General features: G+C 35.7%; 1 protein-coding gene across 1 annotated transcript in view; it reads right to left on the reverse strand.

Annotated features, from left to right (window-relative positions):
* Positions 1 to 21,161, reverse strand: part of PRKCE (protein kinase C epsilon) — a 289,055-nt gene that overhangs the window by 99,443 nt on the left and 168,451 nt on the right. The window contains exons 3-10 of the mRNA XM_058835446.1: positions 12,937 to 13,096; positions 11,752 to 11,786; positions 10,175 to 10,260; positions 8,355 to 8,487; positions 5,394 to 5,536; positions 4,124 to 4,220; positions 2,419 to 2,633; positions 1,027 to 1,200 (exon numbers count right to left, since the gene is read on the reverse strand). Coding sequence (XP_058691429.1) covers positions 1,027 to 1,200; positions 2,419 to 2,633; positions 4,124 to 4,220; positions 5,394 to 5,536; positions 8,355 to 8,487; positions 10,175 to 10,260; positions 11,752 to 11,786; positions 12,937 to 13,096 — 1,043 coding nt within the window. The remainder of the gene's footprint in view (positions 1 to 1,026; positions 1,201 to 2,418; positions 2,634 to 4,123; positions 4,221 to 5,393; positions 5,537 to 8,354; positions 8,488 to 10,174; positions 10,261 to 11,751; positions 11,787 to 12,936; positions 13,097 to 21,161) is intronic.

Genomic DNA, 21,161 nt, shown 5'->3' on the forward strand with positions numbered 1-21,161 from the left:
GTTCTGAGTATCTTTGATGAATGGCTTTGGATAGCAGGGAGGAAGGCAGAAAACATGGTAAAAAAGAGGGAAGAGCAAATCAAAAATACAAAAGGAAAGCAATCTCCAGGAAATCAGAGGAGTAGCAGAAGAATCTTCTGTCACAATTTACTTAATGTACAACTGATCTTTACCAATGTTCTGACACATGATTCACATCACGTTGCTGTTACATTTATTTACACTCCAAGGAATGCACTCCGTCCTAAAGGTCCCATTCCATTCACAGAGTTTATACCTCACACCACTACACTCTTTTAATCATCTCTTTCATCTGAAATGGCACGCTTAATTCTAGTTATAAATTTTAAAATCATATGTTAAAATATTTTAAGGGTATGTTCATACATATAATACAAGTCTGAATATGAAACACCCTCTACAGGCAGGACGCCTTCCTGGGCCACAGCTGTGTGTCAACTTCAAGCATATAAAATGCTAGCACATTTTAAGAACTAACACTATTTTAAGACCTGAATAAACCTATTAATTGCTTGATGTTTCCATATTCAAACCACTATAATGTTGACCATACTAGCCATTTTCCTATGGCTTTCCCACTGTTCTATTTATCTTTCCTGACAACTTTGCTAGAAGATCTTCTAGTCACAGCTTTTCTACAATTCTACACAGCACTGCACACTGGATGTTAAAAATATTTGTACTTATTTCAACAAATGATACACCCTATTAATTTACCAAAGAAACAGAAAATGGCACCTCAGTAGGTGCCATTTTTGTATATTTTATGCATGTGGGTTTTTTATTTTTTTTTAACTCATTTACTGCCATCTCCTGGTACTTACAAGGTAGCAGTAGTTATGCTTTTTAACAGCAGCCAGTACTCCTATACAATACCACTGAAATGCCGAAAACTTACCAGAAATATTTTCAAAATATTGTACTTTTAATGTTGTTTTCTTTCAATCTGGAAATAGTCAAGTTTATTACTTGAGCAGAAACTGGTAAAAGACTCATGCAGCTTACCTTTGTCTGGAAGCAGCAGTAAAGTTGTGTTAAATATGGATGTTTCCGTGCTAATGCCAGAATTCTCTTTTCTGTCATTGTACAGTCTACATCATCATCTTGAAGTATGACATCTTTCTTCAAGACTTTCACTGCATAAACTTCATCTTTTCCTTTTAGCTCAGCTAACATTACCTAAGCCAAAGAAAAATTCTCTTTACGTATGAACAACAGATGCCATAAATGCAGGGTTTCATATGAGTTTGACTGCACTGAAAATAGAAACACAGCTATGTGCTTGCCTAAATGAAGCCACAATTTATTAAACAAAAAGTAAAGTACCGTAATTTTAGAAGCATATACCTCAGGTATTCTTCAAATTTGAAACAGAAGGTAGAAGGTTCTGTTTGTTAGTTAAGTATCTTAATGAGTACCTATTAGTAAGATCTCAAAAACTAAACAAGGAAGGAAGTTGATGTAAAACAGAAATTTTTTTCCCCACTTTTATCTCTCACTTCTGGTAGTGAGATTTGAGTGTGATGGACTTTGTATACAATCCAAAGTTACCATTCCAGCTTCTTTCAAGTTGTTGTTTTTAACTACTATTGTTTACAGTTCAGGCCCTATATTCTGTTTTAGGTCATTCTGGCTTGGAGCCAGGATAACCTTCAGAGAAAGGATTAGAAAACAAAAGAACTGCTTCAGTCCTGTTCCCCTGCATGTGAAGTTCCCGTAATATCAAGGAAGGAAGAGTGTACTTCCGAAACAGATTCATATTTCAGTCCACCTCTTTGAGTCCATGGTGCAAAATAGTGTGGAAAGAAAAGCTTATAAGCCCTGTAAAAAGAGCTATGTCCCTTCCACCCTCATCAATTCCCTGCTATAGGAAGGTGTCTGGTAAGTTACATCTCTGATGTTTACACTGTATTTTGGGCAGCTGTCTAAGCCCTGTCATATCTGAGTGGAAATGCTTCAGTTGTGATTCCTTCAACACACCCACTGAGGAAAAACAAGTACTCACAATGTTCTGTGAAATAAGTAAACTTGAATTGGCAATTATCAAGAAAGTGAATCAACCCCAGAGCATTATTCCTGACATCTTACTCCCGCTTGACCACATGCAATTTTGTTGAACAGTATGTATGTAACTGTATGTGTGTCTTCATCAGCCATATCCTGAAATAAACACTGACATTTTGTTTCAAAAGGCTCAAGCCCTGGTTAACAAAGTGAGCTAAGGCACAGATAAGGCCAGCTCATCAGGAGACTAATACTTTTGTTCTGTTTGGTAAAAGAAAACCCTTAGGCTGGAAGCACCTTTGATACAAACATTTCCAAATTGGTACAGTCAAAACCCCTGAACACTAGCTTAAATAAAATAAAAGAAAAGAAGGGGAAAAAAAAGCTACCCACCTTGCCAAAGCTGCCTTTTCCTAATACTTTGATGAAGTTGAACTCTTCAAGACCTATTCGCTTGCTCTGGGCCTGTTTGACCTCCCCATTTTCACCATTCTCCCCAGGTTTGTTAAGCTGGTTGTCTGTTGACGTTGTAGCTGTTGCTCTGTGTTCCTCTCCCCGATTGTCAAAAGATAATGCTTTCCTAATGTTGTTTTCCAGCTCTTTGATTTCTGTGGAAATGTAAGGAAAAGCTTGTTTTAACCAGCTGTCAGAAAACCAGCCTGTGTTAGTCTGTATCAGCCTGGGAAGGGACATTCATCATCCCTGAATGCTGTGTTTAAGAGCATTCTGTGGTTAAGAATACATATTTAGCAAACTGCTTCTCCACCTTACAGTAATCAGCCAAACCCTGCTCTAACAGGAAGGGTGGCCTTTTAAAATGAACTTAAGAGAATGACATATCCAAAACTTGAAAGATAAGTCAGAATAGTAGCCAAATAGTTGTTCTAGTGACTTTGGGTGTTCCTGTACCAGAGAGAAGTACTTTGTTTTGAATATGCCTATCTTCCTGTAGCACTTACTCATCTTCCTGCTTAAGTATTTTAGAGCTGTGTCTTCAAAAGTTCAAAGCATAGTTGGGCGTCCCAGTCCTTGAAGTCAACATGAATGGAGCATCTTATTCAGCTCCAGCTGTTATCAGACGCCTGCCAATAAAGTGTTTGACCACTTCCTAGTGCTGCTTCAAGCAGCAATTGTGTAGATCTACTAAATGGTTCTGAAGGTTTCTCAGCATTAAATACAGAGTGTCCTGGTGACTAACAGTCCTCAGGGTCTGCCCCAAGCTCTTGCACGGTACTTCTGCCTGATGGCCTTGGAAGCAATAACTTTACTGGACAGCTTCAAAGGTCAAATTAAAGACAGAATTTAGACAAATTTGTTTTTATTTTAAACAAAAGATCAGATATTTTTAAAAAATTGTGTTTTTATGAAAATAATGTTTATGAAACCAAAAGGTTGACAAATTTAAATCAGTTCTGAATTTAGAGGTCACAGATTTCTGATTTTTAAAAACAATTAGATCAGACTCCAAAAATGCTGCTGACATACACATTCTCTCAGTCAGCTGCTCAGCTCAATGAAATCAGGTCATATCAGTGAAGATTCAAATGTCTGTGTCCAAGTATATGCATAAAATAAATTTCTGAAAGGAAACATCATTTAAGAAGCCTCTAGAGACCACATGAACCTGCTAGCATAGCCGGTCTGGATGGAAGTTTTTATTATTACAAATGTGCAACATGGAACTACAAGGAGTTGATTTTATCTCATAAACTTATTAACAGATGGGTTTTCAGGTAAATAAAGGCTCTGTCTTGAGTTCTGTGTTACTTTTTAAAATTTTCCTGTCTTAAAACACAATACACAAACTACTTTCATAAATGTATTTTTGTTGACAAGGACCCATGTAGTAAACTTAATAATATCTTAAGATGACTGTTTTATAATTTTCCCTTTAAAAGTCACCTAATTTCACAGATTTAAATTAAATGAGAAGCAGGCTTTTAGAAAAAGATTTTACATTTCATAACTTTAAATGAGTCAATTTTTGGTGGTAACTGCTTTGTTGATTTGCATCTACAGAGACTCATGAGCATAGATTTTTTTTACTCTGGGAAAATGTGTGACAAAATACATTAGGAAATAAAAAGATTTGTTTGACCTTGATCACATGGAGATGTTGGTGCTGATTTTGACCTATCTTCTTCTGATGATGCACATCCCGGAACTGGTGGTTGAGTCTCTGCACCTGCAATTAGCTAAGAACAATTCCAAAAGTTGTATTCAGCTGTGATCTTCCTGTGCCATGAGCAAATTTAATTCAACAACCTTAGTTCAAAAGTAGAAGCATGAAGGAAAGTGAAGATCCTCTACCCTTATGGATTCTCACTGGCAGAACCTCAGCCACACAGTAGATGGCATCATATGAAATGGAAGGCATAGTACAGAGAAAAAACAGGCAACTGAAAGAAAAACAGGTTCTTAAAATGAAATAAACATAATGTACATACCCAGAGAAAGTTTTGAGAAGACACCATGAGTCTGTATTCAAATTTATTCAGTAAATACATTTAATTATAACATGTATCAGCAAGCACTACAAACCACCTCATGCAGTAACAACATAACACCTTTTCCCACAGTGTAAGATCAATTAATTAATTCTTGAATTTCCTATGTTTCTGTAACATTTTAAAACAGCGTACATGGGATCCCAGGGTGCAATAAGCAGGAAAATGAACAGAAGCAAATGTGAATGTTTAAAGATATTATGGCACAAATTGCCTATTTCTGTGAGACTGATGGGTCTGTTGTGACAATCATGCAAACAGAGATACAAAGTGTGGGCCCATTTTTATCCAGGATACACACCATCACTCAGGCATAACTCCATCACTTTTGGATGCATTTGAGGTGACCTATGCTTTTTATTTCTAGAACAGCTTGGTTATTCCTATGAAAGGCATGATTACTCCAGAAATGTCATCTGGCAAACATCTTCTCTTCATGAAAATCAGCACATTGCTTGTTTATCAACATATACAATACTATGGAGTACTGCTGTCTGGCTGTCTGTCAATCAATCAATTATTCAATGTCAATTCTGAGCCATAACAGGCATTTATGTTTTTAACTGTTGCCAGACATTGTCTCTCTGTCAAATTTCCTTCCTCAAAATTAAAAAGGGGAAATCCTTCCAGAAACTATAGAATCGAGATGTGCAACATTGTACCAGGTCAAAATAAATTTCATATCAAAGTTCAGAATAGATGATTTACATTTAAAAAACAAAACTCAAAGTCTTAGGTCTGTACTGATGTATAAAAAGTTACTGTGCAAGTCATCTGAGTAGGATTGAACCCCAACTAATAAAGTCGTAATACAGTCATACTTATTGGACTTTTTAATGTGACAATGCATAATAAAATTACCTTTTTCCTCCTCTGCCCACTATTAGTGATCTTATCTGGAGTGACTCCAAGATCTGCAAGAACTTTAGCTATGCCTCTAGCATCCACTCCACAGTTTGGTGCCACATTTGTTTCACAGCGTCGATGTACATTCATCTTGCAAACTGCAATGAAATACAAAATTATTATTTTTGTAACAAAAATAGTAGTAAACTAAAAATTATTCTGGCATGCATTTGCCTTACCTAAATCAGATATTATTGGACCTATCAATAACTTTTTCAAATAAATACAGTATCATTAGGAAAATACTTAGCTGGATTTGAAGGTGTACTTCCATGCTAATATAAAATTATTAACCTGATTATCATTCTTCTGATATGATAATATAGAATAGTATTTTCATACAGTGCCCAGAAGAGAGAGGAACAAATGAAATAATCGAATGATCCCATAACTCTTAAATTGATTTGAATTAGAAGAAAAGTCCTTCACAGCTTGGATTTTAACTGTCCACTATGGAAAGCACAGCATTAAATTCTTATGTACTACTGCTTCTTACACTAATTTACAGAAGTAGATTAACTTCTATTATAGGCAGCCATAAAACTGACAGCACTTTAATGTTTTAATAAAAATTAAGAGTTTTAACTTGCTTTATTTAGATGGCAATCCTGTTACTAAGCTCTTTCCCCTAAATCTCCTGAAACTATTATTATGAGGAGAAAAGAAAGGTTACTTTGCTTCCAGGTTATGGGGCAGAGACAAGAACACAGCTCCATTAAAACTCGTAGAATGTGGATTTGTTAGGAGCAGATGACATTTTATCTGAGACTTCAGTGCCCTCTTGTGGAGCAAGGCATAAAGAGAGCACAACTGCAAGTATGATTTAATCCTAGATCAATATTCAATTGTTCAAATTCCTCACTTCTTTATTTTTTAGAGAAAAGGAAATTATAAAAATATACATTTATAAAGTTACATTTAATTTCATTTTTCATCAATAAAGTTTTCATTGTATAGCCCCTAAAGGAAAAAAACAAACACATTTGCCTCTGAGACTACACCCAGGCACTGTATCTGGCCATAACTATGAGCTTCATAAAGCTGGTGACTTTCCTTTTTAAGTATGTTTCAGCTCACAAGAAGAGCAAAGAAATTGCTAAACATGGTATTTTCAATCAATGTACATGCAGTTACAAAACCTCAGCAAGTAAAGCAGCAAGTAAAACGTTTGAGCTAGGCTAGATCCATAAAAGTGGACATTGAGGAGCCAAACTGCTTGAAATAGCAGAAAAACTTTATACAGTCCAACTTCATTAATATATTTTGTAAAAAGATGCACAGGAATAACCAGTGAAAAAATCTGAAGAAGAATAAATCTCTGTTATACACTTCTCATGGTGTTAATAACCACACTGGACAGGGAAGTACATCTCTGAAGAAGGGAGTCACTCAGCACTTGTTAAAGAGAGAAAATGAAGCACAGAGAAAACAACATTTTCAGTTCAGGTGAGTTCTAGATTTCATGCAGGGAACACTGCATTTTTATAGGAAATAATTTTATGAACATGGAGAAAGCAACATAGACTCTCTGCACTACTATTTCTATGCATCTGCTACACAGTATGAGAAATAACAGTTGCAACCAAATGAATAGTATGGTACTTGATTTAGAATATGAAAGAGAACTCACATATGCCCAGATTAGGCAGAGTAATACTATAGCTTTGGTTAAAAGAAAAAAAAAAATCAAAGAGAAAAAAAGCCCAGATATAATTGAAAAGTCTTCACTGACCACATCTCCACCATAATTAAGACAGCATTTGAGCAAAATCTTCAATAGCTGCAAAGTAATAGCACTCAGAGTCTAACATTTCCTCACTATTCACTAGCTGGAATCATACAGGAGGACTTGAACTTCAGAATAACTCTGGCGTGAAAGAAATTTCTTCTTTTCCTTCTCAGCAACTTGTGTCATGAAACATCCAGTATGACCTTCACCTACGGTTACTTCTCATCCTAAATACTGCAAAGGATGTATTTTTTATAGATAACGTACTTACACATATATGTGTAACCCCATATTTCTGCTGTTGAGAGGTGTACACAGTATGATTTTTTGTATTTAAGAAGATGGACATGTCCATTCTTAAGGCATAACAAAATGAAAAATCTTATCATTCCACTAGGCACTACTTCCACAGAACCTGATAATTATTTCCTTCATGACATCATTTCCTTCCACTCACAAATTGAAGTATTTTATTAACTATTTATAGGAACCAAACATTTTTGACAATTAAAATGACACAAATGCATCTTCCAGACATATTTTTACATACAGTTCCTGTACAGAGTACATAGTTCTTAAGTGGCAGAACATAATTAATCCTTTATTTTCTGGAATAGAGGGGCTAAGCAGACCATCACAAAGTATAATTTATCTGGGTATCAGAATACCTCATATTCTGGACATGGGCACACAGGACTGGTTCTACCTACTCTAACCAATACAAAATGGCAATTTTTGAAAATTATTATTTTATTAATAATAATTAAAGGTATTAAAGGGAAAAGTAGCTGGAATATTGATGTTTAAGAAGCTTAACAAACATGAAAACACAAAACACGTATGAACTGAAAGTATGTAAATTGTAAGTTTCATAATTTTTTGTTAACTTTTGATATCCTGCGTGGCAATAAACCCACACAGGAGTGAATGCAAAATGTGTTTCTTAAGTCTGACCTCTGCATCTGTTACTCACTGTTGGTGTATCTAGTGGTAACACTCTGTATCCCAGACTCCAACAGTTGGTGTTGCCAATGTTGTGACTGTATTCTAACAATGATGGAAATCCTTATATTGCTACATTGCTCATTTTCTATTTATTTCTGTACGTGGTGACATTGTGACTTGATACCTTTCCAAGCCTACAAGTCACTCGCAAAGTAAAGGAAAGCTCTGAAGCGGTGCCTTACCTTTGCATTGTAAACCTTGTCTCAAAAGACCCCAGAGCAATGAACCACAGTGGTCACAGAAGGTGGGCACTTTGTAATTGTGAATACTGAACTTGTGAGGCATGTTGACACTGAAACGCTGGGATCCCACTTGCTGAAAAAGGACAGCACAACATATTTAATTTTAATCAATTTCTTTGCAATCGGTGTATGCTGAGGCCCTGTTGCATTTTTAAACCACACAGAATTCAAATGAGATGAAATAGATCTGTGCTCAGATGATGGCCATTGCATTGATGATATATGCCAACCACAGAATTGTTTTCACTACTTTATCTGGGGAAAAGAGGAAGAAGGACTGCTGTTGTCCAAGAGATAAAGACTAAAGTTTACTTCCTAGTACTTTTGGGAACAACAAATACATAGCTATCAGGAAAGATCTCAACGTGGAAGGCAAGGAAGTCACTCCCAATTGTTTTAGGAACAAGAGGCCCAACTAATACAGGACTAGAAAAAGAAATACATCATAAACCCTTTACCTTTTCATATCCCACTCTTCTTTGGATTATGATAATGACAATGATAACATATCATGATGAGGGATTCCAATGTATGATTACTTATTAATTAGAGGATGTCATTGATAAATTTTCATAGTGGCCACTGCACTGCAGGAGATTTTTTTTTTTTAATGTTTTTCCTTCCCTTTTCTATTACTGCTGGCTTTTCTCCAGTGATCTAGTACCCCTTCTAAACAATGAGACTATCAGCAATGTATGCAAGTCTCCGCCAGTCTGGAGCCTGGGAATATAAACCTGCACAAGATTTTGTATACGAGTACTAAACAAAACCAGCACTAGCCCAATAAAGTCCTTTATCACAATTGTATGCATGTGATGACATTTTGGATGTAAAATACTGGTGGTGGACCAGATATTACAGAATGGTTCCAGTACGGAAAATGCTACTGAATTGCACAGAAAAAATGAGATCATGAGTTAGCACCTCAGTCAAACTCGTGTTCAAGCTGAAAGAATAGATTACAACTGCCTTGTTATATACAACTCCAGTTTGTAAGTTAAAGGTAGGCTTTTTCAATCATACGAATGTAGGTTTTTAACAAATAAAATTAAGAAATGTAGTTTTTCTGTGGCCAAAGAACTGTGATCACCCAAAGACCACCTCATCTAAGCCTATAGTAAAAGACAACAGGTCCTTGCTGTTGCAACAGCAACAGGACAGTGAGAATACATCTTCTTTTCTGCTGAAGCACAAAACAAAATCTTCTGTGTAAGAAAAAGCATTCGCTGTCTATACTCAAGGGCTAAAACTATTTGAAAAAACATAACTACATTTTGAAAGCTTGGATGTAATCTTTGTTGAAGTGAGACTTTGCAAGCAAATTCTGATCAGTCTTTTATGCTGGTGCCAGATACCCACCCAAGCATCCCAGCTCTCCTATCAGCTGATGGGTCAGCCACACAAAATGCAGCCAGGGAAATGAGGGATCAGCCTGCTTCTTCTGAGTTAAACTGACAAGACATGTATTAACTCAGAAATGGAGAGAGAATGTTAAAAATAAAAGGAGTGGAAAGAGCTCTCTGAAACTTTGAGCTTGGATGCTATAGAAAGTAAACCAATTAGAAATAAATTTCTGTATAATTCCTATGTAAATGAAACTGATGGCAATCTAACATTCCAAAATAAATGCTACACCACAAAATGAACAGAAGGGCATAAAAAAGTCTATAGCATCTATTGATTAAACAGAGGAGATGACACTATTTTGAACAGATCAAAGACAGAATTTTATATAGAAAAAATAATTTCTAAACATTTACCTCATCGTGAGTTTCCTGTTTTTTTAAGCCAGCACACTTCGTTATTATAAGTTCATGACATCGCTTGTGAACTACACAAGTACAAACTAGAAAGACAAAAACAAATAAAATAATAAGTTTTCATGAAGATTAATTTTAAAGCAGCAGTCTGCTCTCAGAAGACTAGAACCATTGGGATTTGAAAGTGTGCAAGTGACTGGTGGTGACTTGGTAAGTCCTATGAAATAAATTGGTTTACAAAGGCAGAAGATAACGGACTTTCAAAAGACCAGAGAATTTTAAGATAACTAAAGCATATCCGCCAAATATCTCATCTGTAAAACTACAAATTACCTTCTGAAATGTTAACTGAAATTTTTCTCAGTTTTTACATATGTGATTTATTTATCTGATTAAGTCCATGATCTCCACATTACATGAGACACAATAGCAAAAACAATTTCTGCTTAAAGAGCTTCCAAAGGAAAACAGATATAAAGATAACTCATCATAAAAGTCAAAATAATAGAAAATAAAAAGAAGTCAAACATTCTTTCTGTAAGACATTATCATAAGTTGACAGCAGTAAAAGATTTCAGGAGGCAAAAATGTTTTGCCAATATACATTCTGATTACTTAATCAATTAATAACTTTTGCAGACATGACAAATAAGATAAACAATTACTTGGTCTATCATACCGTAAAATTCAAGGTCATTAAACAAAGTAAAACCTTCATAGTGAAGTAATGAATTTCACTTTCTCCAGTTTTTGTCATTGTTGTAAGAAGAAAAAATAGATCAGAAGTCAAGGTACCTTTCCAGCTAACTCTGTGTGTTAATACAATAATTCTTATTATAACATGTAAAGCTCTATTAAAAAAATGGCATTTACTTATTTACTATGTGATTTAATTACAGTACTTCCTACTATAGCATGTAAAGCTCTATATAAAAAATGGCATTTACTTATTTACAATGAGATTTCATCAAGTCTTTTGTAACAGAAAAATCATCACTATTTGATGGTTTCTACTTGTTAGATGAGAATTAAGTACTAACACATCATCCCAAAAGGTGATTGCATAAAGAAGCAGGAATACAAGAAATTGAGTTGAAAAATGGGAGATGAAAATGAAGCACTAGTGCAGTCGTCACAATAACCTTCTCTAATGATGACCTCTATAATTATCTCATCTATTGAAATTACAGTCTTGGCAATCACCTGGAATTTCTAAACACAGAATCTTAAGCAGAATACAGAGCTCTCAATTTTAAAATGCAAGACTTGAAAAATGAAGAACTCAACATCTGCAGGTATGGTTCCCTAGATGTATATACATGAAGAGATATCTGGGATCTGATGTTCAGGGTGGTTAGCTGAGTTCCTACTTCATATATGATGCTTAAGACTAACAGTTTTGAAAAAAATTACTGTGACTTGGTGCAAAGATTGTGTACTTGTTGTGACAAACTTATTCTGATCATCATGTGCTAAATTCTTTGCATCGTATATATACAATGCCTGATAAAAATATCTTATTACTTATATAACATAATAAATATATTTAAACTGTGCTTATGTAGCATTTCTCTTACCTTGACATTGGTATCCCTGTTTTCCTATTACACCCCTGAAAAATAATTAAGTGTTTTAGAAAACAAAGAGGAAATATTTTTAAAAATGGAAACATTTTTCCTTCCCTTTACTGTACATGCACAAGTTTAAAGAAAAGCTTCTCATAATCAATCATCTGATAATTGCACGCCTCGACTAACAGTTCAAAGTGGGAACATTTCAGCTGCTGAGTGGTAACAGGAAGGATGAGAGACCATGAAGGCAGTCAGAAATACAGATACAGATTTAGTATAGTGAAACAGACAAAGCTAAAGGGTGCATGGGAAGGGGACAAAGCGGTAAATCATCATCAAGCAGACCTCTAAACAGACAGACTGCATTTGTCAATCTTGCTTGAAATCACCTCAGCCAACGTACAGCCTAACCCCCAGGCACTTTTTAGAGGAATGCAGTTGAGTTCATGCACATTTCACATCATTGTAAATTAAGAAAAATTGATTCATTACACACTCCTAAGAAATATTTACTGTCAATCACTTCATAATTTCTGTGTAAATCAGTATCTCTAGGTCACTTTGGAAAGCATCAGGAGCTGCTGAAAAACAACTGAAAACAGAATGTCTCCACCACTTCTCCCTATCTGAAAACTGAAAATACTCCAAGTAACGTAAATAATTTCTGAAAGGGAGCTCTTAGTGTACATTGCAATAATAAAGACCCTGTACACTGACCACCAAAATCTCTGTGTCATTAGAAGTACAGTATACCCATATTCCATTAACTTTATTAGGATATAAAGAAGCTTTGCATTTCTTAGAAGACAGTGATTCTTAATCATGTAACAAAGAACTCTGTCATTGTAACAAAATGTACATGTCTAATATTAAGTCTAAATCTACACTTAGGCACTTACATAATACTAGACTGGTGGTCTACCTGGAATTTAGTGTGCAATAGATACGGAAATATGGAACTTTGTGGCTCAAAGGAGAAGAACCACAACAAGAAGAAATGCAATCAATTCTAATATTTGTGACGGGAGTTTAACAGCCTTCTATTATCATCTGCAACACTGTTGACAGGCTAATGTCAAAATAAAGAGGAAAAGTACTGCTCTATACCATTTTCACTTCAGCAAAACAGGGAGGAATGCTAACTCCCCAACTCAAAGTTGCAAAGAAAGCAAAGTAAAAATTACACCATACCATATAAAGTCTCTGCAGTGAGAGCAATATGTTGGTTGTCTAAGGTAGGTGGCCATAAACTTGTGTCCATTAACCTGATGCACCCTGCGCCGCACGGCACCCTGACGCTTCCTGGGGCGCATCCGTTCCCGGAACACACGCTCTTCATTGTCCTTGGGTGCTGAAACACAGAGAAAAACAATAAGGACTGGCTGTCACAGACACAAGTCTGGGGAAACTCAAATGCTACACATAGGTAGATATTCTTCAAAAATAAAAACAATCCTCTATACTGAGCAGTGCAAAATAAGTTTTGGGTAATTTTTATTCATTTCTAGCATCAATTACCAGAGGGCAAAGGTTTTCACTGCCTAGTGCAGAAACTTCTAGTTCTTCTAAAGCTTCATCTGTAAAATTCCTGCTAAATTGGGATCGAGTCCTCTACACTTTATCACTATCAAGCATACTGACAACCACTTAACAGTAATTATACAGTTAGATTCTCCTAACAGCTCAGACTTTCACCTCACCTGATCTTCAGGAGAAGAAAAAGATCCCAACATCCCCATGTCCCTGTACACTCAGAAAGTGCTGATACAAGTGCAAGAAAGCTGAGTAAAAACACATATTATCAAGCAGAACAAAAAATTCCATGCAGAATTGACTACTTTGTAGAATTCCTGATTAATATCTGAGCTTCAGGCTCTAATAACTCACTTTGATACTAATACACGCTCAGTAAAATGTTCAGGGGAAGCAAGTTGTTCTTAACCAAGTCCTGTTCCAATTGTATGAGATTTAATGGTAGAAGAAGTATAAAATGAAGTTGATATAACTCAGAGTGAAAAAATTTGGGAAAAAATTCTTTAGAGTGCATTGAGTCTTTTTCTAAAGGTGTTTTTTTTTAAAGTATACTATTCAATACACTAACACCATCATAATATTATGTATGCATTAAGCAAAAGCTGAAGATGGATTAGCAATGAACGGTTCACAATTGTTAATGAAAGACAGATTTTACAAACATGCCCTGAGCTACTCATGACTTGGCAAACTAAAATATAGTACTTGGAGAGGACCATATTCAGTCATCCATTGCCAACTGAATCTATGCACTCAATACTTTGGTGCATAATACTTTGATCTGTAGTTAACACTTGTAATTCTTCGAATTTCAGCTACTGTGAATCATTACCACGGCCTAAAACCACCAACTTTGGCCTGCTGCAAGCTTTTCTGTACATGATTGAGGTGTCCAAGCAACAGTACAGTCCCTAATAATAACACATAGAAAATTCGAAGTCTGAGAACAATTCAATGCATAAAAGTCTCAAATTCTTTTACAAGCATTGGAATAAATCCTGGTTTTGAGGGTTGTAAATATAAAAGGCATTGATTTAAAAATTTTTAGAAAATTGTCTTAAATTAAACAAATGGATGGACATCTTGGGAAAAAAAACAGAGCACAGATGAACAAACAGAGATCAATGTCTTTTATTGCAGAGCAAAGGCTAAACTCCTTGATACCAGCAGATTTATTTATGCACAGAGGAGCCTAATCTCCATACACATCAATGTTTTACAAACACTTCATACTCAGAGTCGGTTTTCACCATAAGACTATGCATCTGTGAGATGGCCAGAGCGCACTCCTTTTCTATTCTAAAGTAAGCTCTCAGTAAACAAACTGCCTTGTACACAAAGCTACCCCTTTTATTTATGCTGAAGAACAACCAAAAAAAAAAAGCAATGGTTGTAGGTTGCCCTTCAATAAAGAGATAAGAAATACCAGAGTTACCAATTACGTTTATTTTCATGTTGTCAGTTTTGTTTATTTTTAGGTATTAAGCAAAACTCTAATAAATATCTAATAAATATCACAGCTTCTTAAGAGAAAGACTGTCTTCCATAAAGAGTATGCAACAAGTAGTTGAAAACCCAACAAAAGATTACATTTTCAATCTTCTTGAATGATTTATTGACTTTACAAATATGCTGGAAATCTTCTAAAAGTTCTTATAGGAAACAATTCTATATTAACACAGATCTCCTCTTTTGGTTATCATCCAGATTGTAGACTTTGCTACAGTATGCACAGCCCGGATGCGAGAAAGTTAAAATCCAGCTCTTCCGGAAAGACTTCCCCCAAAAAATCCAGCTGTTCTGGAAAGGTTTCCCAAAAAGTTACATTCTTATATGAAATGAACAAGATGTTCTGACAGTGCACAGTACACATTTGATAAGATATATAGTCTCTAGTACTGGTTTTTTTCATTTTTTCATCTTAAGTACAATTCTTCACAGATAAAGCACCTGTAATTTTACAGAGCACATAAAATCCTCCTCTTGTTTTGGCTACATAAATGCAGTATCATGACACTGGGGTGTTTTGGATTGTTTGCTTTGTTTCTACCAGCAAAGTCTCAAAACTAGTTTCACTGCATTAGTTTAAAATCTATATTTAATTCTTTAATGAAATTCCATTTTCCCTTCCCAATATCCTTTTCAGAAATGCATGACTTGAAAACTGATACAAGTAATACATTTGAAAGTATCAGGTTAAATGTCAGGCCTCAATTATCAAAAATCACTACCACACAAACAACATCATCGTGTGTGAGAATGATCCTCCAACAGCTCAAGAAAATGTAGTTTTCTTGATCTGTCTTGGATAATTCTGGAGGTCCATTAGCCAACTGCCCTCAAACAGTCTCTGCTGTCTCCTATTCCACTTTTGTCACTAAAGACTGTCACTTGGCCAAATCCATGCATCATGCCCTGCCTTAGAGTCTAAGTGCACAGATAAACTGCATGTTTGAGAGCACTGACTCCACCCCCCACCTCTCATTACATCCTATGTACAATCCCCACCTCATGAGTCAGCAGCAGTACTCATTTAGAGGGCTTCGAGCAGTAGAATCATAGAACCATGGAATTGTTAAGATTGGAAAAGACCTATAAGATCTCTTGGTCCAACCACGAACCCAGCATTGCCAAGCCCACCACTAAACCACGTCCATAACTGCCACATCTACATGTCTTTTAAATATCTCCAAGGAAGGTGACTTCCCCAGGCAGCCTGTTCTAATGCGTGACTACATAATTTGTTAAGAAATTTTTCCAGTCTAGACCTCCCCTGGTAAAACTTGATAGCATGTCCTCTTCTATCAGTTGTTATTTGGGAGAAGAGACCAACTCCCACTTCACCTTCCTAGAGAGCAGGAAGGTCTCCTCTCAAGCTCCTTTTCTCCAGGCTAAACAAGCATCTGACATTACAGTGCATGTCAGACCACTGGATGACTGGACATGAGCCTTTCATCACAGCAGATGAAGCCACAAGAGAAATTAGCTCACCCACAAGCTTAACATTAACTTCTTAAGTTCACTTATTCACTGCGACCACATATAAACATATAAGCAATGCTTCCCCACAGTCCCCAAGCAAAACACTTCCACATCTTGCATAAGATTAGATTTTAGGAAAAACTTTTCACTGAAAAGGTGGTCAGCCATTGGAACAGGCAGCCCATGATGTGTTGGAGTCACCATTCCTAGAAGCGGTCAAAAAAATTGTGCATATGGCACTTAAATACATGGCTTAGTGCTGAACACGGAAGTGCTCGGTTAACAGGCAGACTTGATGACCTCAAAGGTCTTTTCCAACCTTAACAATCCTGTGATTCACACTGCTGTTTTGGGCCACAGGCATAAAATCAGGCAGGAACTGTCCCAGGTGACTCAGAAGCAGATGATCACATCTGTTCTGGCTCATACCCAAGAACCACTTATTTCTAGCAGAACTCCCAATAGTCTAAATTAAAATCCATTTATCTCATACTGAACAGCTACACTAGAGATGTTAATTTATCTGACTGAAGACAGACCTACTTTGGAAGGGAGCTACACTACTCTCCCCAGATATCTCTCATAGTTTACAAGAAGGAAAGCAAAGATTAGTAAATGCTGTCAGAAAGCAGGGAGTATTTGGGAAAACCCCCAACATCTGTATGATACAGGCTACTAGTGTTTTCAATCGATTCTTTTGTAAATAGTAGCATCGCAAAAAATTGGCCTTTAAAAAATATTTTAAAAATTCTTACAGAGGTATGTTTTAGGTTATAGAAAATACCATTAGCATACTGCATACTGTGCATGGCATTTCTATTCTTAGCAGAGGAGTTAAGTGAATTTTTCATAGCCAGAATATTAGCAAGTTTCAATATAAACAATTTCTTCTCACGGTATTTCTACTAAATAGTCACACAGGGTTATCATTTCCTCAGTAAAGACTTTTTCTTTATTTAATGTTCATTCTGTTCCCTGTTTGATTCTGAGTCCTTCTGTCTTCTGTGCTATTCAGTTTATCCTTTTAAAATTCATTTCTTCCATTTTATTTTCAAAGGATGAAGTAAGAAATAATGATAATTTCCAAGTGTTCATGGAGAATGCTGTTGATGGAGCACATTGAGTTTATGCTTTATATGAGGCTACTTGAGGGTACTGGCAAATTTAAAACAAATTTTATTTAAAAACCATACCCAGTAGTGCCACTACTTCTTTTCACTGCAGCCAAAAGTAACTCTTGAGTTATTTGAAAAACAATAGTATATAATTGCTTTTACATAGTTATATGTACATACATACATAATGCCTACAATTTTAAAGACTCAAAAGACTTGCAGGCTTAACTCCAAGCTCTAAGGAAAGTGTTATAAAAGACAGAAGTATCTGGCATGAAAAATTGTATGAAACTCATAAATACTTGCAAAATGGAGGCTTAAATGAACTGTCTGAACTACATTTAACGCTGTTCATTGTGTAGTATCCATTAAGCATGAATTATAAGTCACAACTTAACAGTCATTACTTAAAATTTAAAAGAAAGGAAAGTGATGCATAATGCTCAGGAACTTCAAAAGAAACAAGATTAGGGGGAGAAAGACTTGTACACCAAATAACAAAGGTTCAATCATGTCAGGTCTTGTTTCATACTAAAACAGTTTCAGCATAAATGAGAAGGGTTCAATGTGGAGGATTAACTGCAAAAATATTATCCTGCATAGCTATTTCCATGTCTTATCTTCAATGTTGTGAGTACTTACAGAGTTCTGACAACAACTAAAACAATGCAAAAAATAAGGCAGAAAAAGAGCAAGAGAGCTTACACACAAATAGAGGGGATATCCAGCATTTCTTATTGCTGACAATGCTGACTTGTAAATGGGAACAATGCTGATCCCTTTCCTGAATCTGGAGGTGATTTTTATCAAACTGTCAGTGTTTAGGGAAGAAAAAAAAAAAACAACGAAGCTTTAGTTAAATGGCTTCTGCCCCATCAAAGCCAGAGTGTGGGCCATGTGCAACAGTAACGTGGCAACTGGTGAAACTGCCAGGTAACCCCTTGCAAGAGAACACTGATCCCTTATGGCACTTCTGGCATCTCCTTCCTGGGTGTCACATTGCTGTCACCCCTACCTTACAAGCACCATCCAGAAAGCTTGCTGGTTTAACATCAACCTTTAATAATTACAACTAACCCTAACTGAACAACAAATGCAAAGGAACAATGGGTTGTACTGGTGTTTCATTGCTGAAGACAAAAACTAAAAGCTTTTTTATCATATTTAAGTCTGACTATTTTAACCAATATGCAGGTACTGAAATAGAGCTTTTGTTTCAGCACTATATAATGTCTAATAGAAGAAGGATATTGATTGAAGCAGGAGAGGTAATTTGTCTAAAACTATGTTGGAAAATGAGAAGGGGCAGAAGTAATGTCCAGGACTTCTCAGGATTCAGAATGGAGTGTAACCAGATCATTATGCATCAAAATAAGGTCTCGAAGGATTATTCCTGAACTCTGTTCTGGGATGTACAGTAGAAGCATATGTACTGACATCAGTATTTCTCTAGGCAGAAATCATTACAGGATTTTGCCTTTAAGACTTTAATCTATTTTAAAGGGGAGGGAAAAAAAACCCCAAAACAACAAAAACCCACCACGAACAAAAAGCTAAACATCTCCATATATTTTCATTTCTATATACTTTCTTTTGAAAAAGTCTTGTTTAATAGTAACACATGCAAAAAACTAAATCTGTACCTTTCAGAGGAAAAAACCAGTAAGGTAAATGCTATAGTATGATTTCATAATGCTGCTACTGATGAGCACAGAAATGATGTAGATGGTTTACCACAGTAATAGAAAGAGCATTAAAATTTTCTATGTCTTTTTCTAGAAGTATTATGTTTCCAGACTATTTCTTAAACAAGGAACAAGCATACAGATTTTGCTTACTGTGTCTCAAATCTGTCTGGTCTCTTTATTTAGGAGACCAGACAGGAAATTTCTTGTTTAATAGGAAAATAATATCCTTCAATAAAGGATCTGTATTGATAACAAAAACAAAGATGCTGAGTATTACTAAAGAAATTAAAAGAATACTCACAGAATGGGTCAGTTTAAAAACAGATACGTATCTAGACAATGTGTGCTACCACCAGCTATTTACTAAATAGCTGAAGAATAAATTCCATTTTAAAGTATATCAATTCCAAATGTGGTGGGTGGATTTGTTGCATGGGCTGAGGCTCAAATGTATTTTCCTTCAAACGCATGCTTACCTTTAAAAGCTTAAATTCTTGTCTGAAAGAGAGATTCTGCCTGTATGTATTTTAAAATTTCCCTTGATACGCACACAGATAGAGCTGATTTAGGTTGTGACAGGCACATACTTTTGTTTGAGGGCTTCTGTTTCTTTCCTTTTTTTACAAAAGGAGCCCAAATCAAAACACCAATAGCACTATAAAGCTATCCAATGATTACTTACACATGATTCAAAGGTTTTCTACATACTTAATTTTTATCAGGATCACATTCATAAGCTCACTCAAAGCTGAAGGGACAACAGTAACTCCCCACATCTTTTCAAACAGAAATACCTCCACATTCAATGCACTTAATAAATGAGGACTTTATGTCCAGAAGTACTAAAGAGTCTCATAGATACCAATTGCAATTTCAGCATACATAGAAGCCCGATTTAATTTTCAGAAACGTCCCAGCCTTAGCGGCTGGCAATAGCTTGGGTCAAGTGTTCAAAACCAGGAGTGAGGTACCTGAAGAAACTGGGTGAACCCCAAGTGTTGTCCCAGCTGTAGGCCATCCACTTGGCCACAGCAGAGACTGGGGTGAGGAGGGTTTAGTTTCCATACCTGCTCAGATAAAATTTCCCTTTAAATGACTTGGAGACTTTTCTTAAGAAAGAATTAAAGATAAGCCCTCAAGTTTCTGTGCTTGATCTCCACAATGCCCACAGAACTAGTGACAATTTACACAAGTTTAAAGTATTAACAACATGAAATTACACACACTCATGTTCAGTGACCATGCAGCATGATTTACTAAATCTAATATTTAACAAACATAATTCTGTTTTATAGGAAATGGACCACTGGTAGGGAATGGATATAACCATGTATAAAATATAAATATGTATAATATAAATATATTAATATATAATATATAAATATAATTTTTATAAATATAATATATTTTTTTTATGCCTGGGAGCTCACATGGATGATGGGGTACTGACCTCCTTTCGGAGGGTGGATATAGCAATTTCTGTGCTTAAACAGCTGTTAGATGCACAAAGCAAGCAAATCAGAGATGGATCCCTCCTACTTCCTTTCAATTTCTTTAGTGATGACGTTAATGATTCAATAAAAATTGTATTCCTGAAACAATGTAACAACTTTTAACTACAATTTACATATTACAATTTATTTGACAAAGGAAGTTGTACCACTAGAAATACCACAGGAAATCTATTGCTATGTGGCAGGTTTTCTGAAAAGCTAATTTCATATCTCAAGGTTTTCAAAATAAAGTTTCAACTTCCAAACCTTTTTCCACAACCCAGACATTAGTGCGTTTTCAGTTGTAAAGGAGGTGTCACAGGCAACGGGACCAAAAATGCAAAAATCAGTGCTAACTAAGGTTATTTCAGTCTTTCGGTCTTATTTTTCAGGAGGAACAAACAGCCTCACTCTAAACACAATGTCCTTATGTCAACAAATCTGCAATTGAAATTAAAGAACTGGAAATGCAATCTACATATGGCAAATACTAGAGCTATTATTCAGGAGAAAAATTGAAATTTAATGTATCTATTCATGTCCTCACTAGTAATGTAAAGTAATAATTTACAAAATTTAGAACAATTTTTGTGCCATAACTTGAC

This window comes from Poecile atricapillus, chromosome 3 (genome assembly GCF_030490865.1).
Source record: "Poecile atricapillus isolate bPoeAtr1 chromosome 3, bPoeAtr1.hap1, whole genome shotgun sequence".
Lineage (NCBI taxonomy): Eukaryota > Metazoa > Chordata > Aves > Passeriformes > Paridae > Poecile > Poecile atricapillus.